Source organism: Octopus bimaculoides, chromosome 13 (genome assembly GCF_001194135.2).
Source record: "Octopus bimaculoides isolate UCB-OBI-ISO-001 chromosome 13, ASM119413v2, whole genome shotgun sequence".
NCBI lineage: Eukaryota > Metazoa > Mollusca > Cephalopoda > Octopoda > Octopodidae > Octopus > Octopus bimaculoides.
In genome coordinates, this window is record NC_068993.1 from 52515322 (window position 1) to 52520795 (window position 5474).

General features: G+C 35.5%; 1 protein-coding gene across 7 annotated transcripts in view; it reads left to right on the forward strand.

Moving 5' to 3' along the window:
• Positions 1-5474, forward strand: part of LOC106877721 (cGMP-dependent 3',5'-cyclic phosphodiesterase) — a 434395-nt gene that overhangs the window by 374618 nt on the left and 54303 nt on the right. For all 7 annotated transcript variants that reach the window (XM_052972474.1, XM_052972473.1, XM_052972475.1 and 4 more), the window contains 2 exons: positions 3271-3401; positions 5083-5194. In XM_052972474.1, the coding sequence (XP_052828434.1) occupies positions 3271-3401; positions 5083-5194 (243 nt within the window). The remainder of the gene's footprint in view (positions 1-3270; positions 3402-5082; positions 5195-5474) is intronic.

A 5474-nucleotide genomic window follows, 5' to 3' on the forward strand; every position in this document is an offset into this window, starting at 1 on the left:
TATATATATATATATATATATATATGTATATATATATATATATATATATATACACATATGTATGTATATGTATATCTACATATTTATGTATGTATATATTCATGTTTATCAATATGGTGATATTGACAAAATGCTAATATCTTCATGTAACTAACCAGTTTAACACTCAGTGAACTTTCCCTATTCAGACAGGTTCTGAATAACTGGCTGAATGATATCTGACTAAATATTGACACAGTGTCGTATGACTGTAATTTCTGCTGCCAATATGAACAGAGGTTAATGAGTACAAGTTAAACGATTATATGTGTTGATGTCAGACAATTTTTTATCATTTACTATTAATCCACATCAGTTTTCTTCATGTTACATCTCTATTCTTTTTTCTTTTTAATATTCTTTTTTACTTTTTGTGTTAATCTAAAGAAATGAAGCAGTAATCATAACGTTTTTTTTTTTCTCTGGCCCTCCTAGATTTAAATACAGGGATAACTAGATAACATCTGATAGAATTAGTGTGGTTAAGGCAGCAAGCTGGCCGAAACGTTAGCATGCCAGGCGAAATGCTTAGCGGTATTTTTTGTCTGCCGCTACGTACTGAGTTCAAATTCTGCCAAGGTTGACTTTGCCTTTCGTACTTTCAGGGTCGATAAATTAAGTACCAGTTACGCACTGGGGTCAATGTAATCAACTTAACCCCTTTGTTTGTCCTTGTTTGTCTCCTCTATGTTTAGCCCCTTATGGGCAATAAAGAAATAAGAATTAGTGTGGTTGGCATTTCTTTTATTTCTTTATTGCCCACAGAGAGCTAAACATAGAGGGGACAAACAAGGACAGACAAAGAGATTAAGTCGATTACATCGACCCCCAGTGCATAACTGGTACTTATTTGATCAATCCTGAAAGGATGAAACGCAAAGTCAACCTCGGCGGAATTTTAACTCAGAACGTAACAGCAGACAAAATACTGCTAAGCATTTTGCCCGGCATGCTAACAATTTTGCCAGCTCGCCACCCTTCATCATCATCATCATCATCGCTTAACGTCCGCTTTCCATGCTAGCATGGGTTGGATTCAGTTTTTAACTATTCCATTTAGTTATATATGAATGTGCTAGTGGCTACACATCTTTAACATTAAATCATCATCATCATCCTCGTTGTCATTGTCATCATTTTAAATCCATGCTGATATGGGATCGACAGGACACCACAGTCTGAGTTTGCACATATTCAGGTATATAACTCACTTAGACTGAATGGGGAACTGCATCTTGCTCACAAGTTTCATTATACAGACATACTTCAAATATACAGACATACCTCAACTTACTTCAGTAATTGATTCCAAGACATGCAACTTTACTCAAAACAAACAACATAACATGGCAACATTTTTTTTTTAATTCATTAACTCATATCAAGGCACAGGCTTGGTTGTGTGGTAAGAAATATTTTGCTCAACCACATGGCTGCAAGTTCAATCCCACTGCATGGCATTTTGGACAAGTGTCTTCTACTATAGCCTCGAAGTAACCAAAGCTTTGTGAATGGATACAGTAGATTGGAAACTAAAAGAAGCCCATTGTGTATGTGTGTGTGTGTGTCCTTGTATCTGTGTTTGTCCCCCACCATCATTTGGCAACCAGTGTTAGTGTGTTTACATCCTTGTAACTTAGAGTTCAGCAAGAGAGACAGACATAATAAGTACCAGGCTTTAAAAAAATAAGTTCTGGGGTCAATTCATTCAATTAAAAATTCTTCAAGGTGGTGCCCCAGTATGGCCATAGTATAATGAGAGAAACAAGTATAAGTAAAAAAAGAATCCGTTTTAATAAATGGTTTGTACATATTTTTCCATGTATTTTATTTGATTTTCCATTTCAGTATTGGTTTTTAGGTGGGGGTTTTTTATTTTATTTTTTTTATTTAAGCTTTTAAATATGTTTACTGAGATTGAGATAAAGTAAGATTAATTGTCTGAACTTGAGTTTTATTTTTTCATTAATTTCTTTTAAAAAAAAAAACAAAGTTGAAAAACATGTAACTCAAAACAACCTAACTTGAAATATACCTATATATGTATAATGTATAGACACTGGTTAATATTTAGTCTGAACACAACATCATCGTCGTCATCATCATCATCTTATGTTCAGTTTTTCATTTTGGCATGAATTGGCTAGCTCTCACAGCATGCTGTCCCATGTCATATGCTTTATCATCTGACAGATATAGCAACATAGAAAATCTTTATTGTTTTGCCTATCTTTCTGATAGGGCTTAAAGGGCATAGTTATTTTCTGTTCCCCACAACCGCCATACGGAATGGTTGTTTGTAGATACTTGAATACAGAGGAAACAGAGCATCTTTCTTTAGCCTCTTGTGGTAATGTTTTTTTTTTTCTTAAAGAAAGATTAGTGTCCAAATGTATTTCTTGTTTCTGTTATTATTGATATATTACTCTTGTCTGCTTGAAATATTACAGAACAAATATTAATTTGATTATCTTGAATGAAATTTTTCCTCTTTTTAAATGTGTAGTATGCAGAACCCTATCGAGTATGTATGCATCATCATCCTCGTTGTTGTTTAACATCCACCTTCCATGCTGGCATGGGTTGGACAGTTTGATTGGAGCTGGCCAGGCAGAAGACTGCACCAGATTTCTCCGTCTATTTTGGCATGGGTTTTGCAGCTGGATGCCCTTCCTAGAGGCGGTGAGCTGGCAGAATCGTTAGCATGCCAGGTGAAATGCTCAGCGGTATTTTATCTGTTGTTACGTACTGAGTTCAAATTCCGTCAAGGTCATCTTTGCCTTTCATCCTTTCAGGGTTGAAAAAATTAGCACCAGTTACACACTGGGGTCAATGTAATCAACTTAATCCCTTCCCCCAAATTTGAGGTCTTGTGCTTCCAGTAGAAAGGATGCCCTTCCTAACACCACTCACCCAACATGTACATATGCATTACTGTACTTACACGCAGACTAAATATACAATGAACTATTCCTTTTTATCAGCTGTAAAAAAACACCTTCAGATGTTCAAATTTTCTGTTTGGAATAGCAGAATAGGTTGGCTCTAATCATTGCTATTTTTATATTGTCTTGTAAGAGCCTTGTTTTATTCATTGTGAAAGGGAATCCTGTTTTATTTTCTATTTCACTCTGTCATTGCTACTATCACCAGTCTTGATATTATAAAATATATTTAATTTGTATATCTTTGCTTTTTTTTCCCCTCATTGTTTTGTTTTTCCTTTTATAGAAAAATCTCAAAGAACTGGAAAAATTATTAAACATCAGTATCCAAACATTTCTGTGTGTCCCAGTGATAAGCAAAGCTGATGAAAGCCTTATTGCATTGGTTTGTGTTGCTAATAAGACGGACGGATCAAGGTGAGTGATTGTTAATCGGATCTAAGATTTTCATATATTCTGCTGATAACAGTGATACTGACAATATAATGAGAATAATGTTATTGGTTATTATTGATGGTAGTCAAGGACAGCATGTGTTATGTTGAAAGTTAGAAATATCACTTTTGAGCTTTATAACAAATTGAAAGAATTCTTTTGAGAATATTCCAGTTTAGAACTTCAAATGTTACCCATTATTTTGTCTTTCATCAATCTAAATTTATAACTTATGAATACTAAAGCCACTTATGGTCTTTTTTTCTTTTTTTATATTATGAGGGTAGTGAGTGGTGCCCATGACTTTATCACAAGGCTTCAAAGACAACTTCTGTAGTGCAGTACCACAATGATATTCCCCTAGTACATTCTGTAAAGCGATTGGCAAAGGCATTGAGCTATTAAAACCATGCCAAAAATTGACATATTGGTGAGACATAGTTCCCAGCCATAGAGGGCAATCATCATCATCATCATCATCATCATCGTTTAACGCCCGCCTTCCATGCTAGCATGGGTTGGACGATTTGACTGAGGACTGGTGAAACCGGATGGCAACACCAGGCTCCAATCTAATTTGGCAGAGTTTCTACAGCTGGATGCCCTTCCTAACGCCAACCACTCAGAGAGTGTAGTGGGTGCTTTTACGTGTCACCCGCACGAAAACGGCCACGCTCGAAATGGTGTCTTTTATGTGCCCCCCGCACAAGAGCCAGTCCAGGGGCACTGGCAACGATCTCGCTCGAAAACCCTACAATAACTCTGAAGAAGAATTAACTGCATAAAGAAACAGTTATAGAATTATGTGATGATGAGGATGATGAGGATGATAGTGACAGCTCCGGCATCTGCATAGGTTTTGTCTACCAAATTCCTCTCAGAATATATTTATCAATCTGAGATCTTAATAGAAGGCACTTCCCTGAAGTACCATGCATTGGGATTGAAATCATTTGGTTGGAAATCAAATTTCTTAACCTGCAAGAATTAAGTACTGAGAAGTTTTAATTTAACTGCTACCCCCACCATTGGGTTGCTATCTTTTAGATTTCTTTAATTCCTTAGGATTTATGATTTTGAACCAGAGAACAATATTGTTAAAATACAGTAGGCAAGATATTAATAACAGTCCACCATAATGTCCAGTCCTTGTTGTGTTGTGGTGACTTGTGTGTCTCAGTGATCCTGAGTGCTATGCCATTGTAACACAAGGTCCTGGTAGGACTTCCTATGCAGGACAGGTCAAAGGAAAGAGGTCACACCAGTGCTGGACTAACCGTTAAGCAAAATAATCACATGCTTAGAGCATCAAGGGGAGGTGGGCACCACAGAAATGGTAAATGGTTTATAGCACAAAAGAAATCACTTTAAAATAATATTGGAAGTGATTTATATGAACAGAAATATAATTTCGAATTGCTTATGGTATCATTGTGAGGATCTGATCAAAGACTTTGCAATTAAAAAAAGGCAGGAGAAAACCATTCAATTAAGTACTGAGGTTGATATGATTGATAAACTGTTGAAGGCAGTACTGCAGCATGGCTGCAGTCCAATGATTGAAGCCAGTAAAATAATTGCATAAACACACAAAAAAAAAGAAGAAATTCTTGTTTCCTTTTGTTTTTATATAATCAAAGAACCATCAACTTTTTCCATTCAGATTCTGCCCTGATGATGTACACATTATCAAACATTGTTTCAAATATACAGCTACAGTTCTTACAAGTACCCTAGCATACCAAAATGAGAGAAAGCTCAAAGATCAAACTAAAGTAAGTTGTATCCTTGCATGTATAATTACTTTTGAAATGGCAATTTGGAAGTCATTGTGTATTAATTTGATTCCATTTAATAGGGTGCAAATGTGATTGTGTGGTTAAGATGTTTGTTTCATAATCACATGGATTCAGGTTCAATCCTGCTTTGGGCAAATATTTTTCACTTTAGCTTCAAGTCAACCAATACCTTGTGAGTGAATTTAGTAGATAGAAGTTGTAAAGAAGTCATTATATATATAATACTGTGTGTATTTGTGCATACTGACTTTAACAA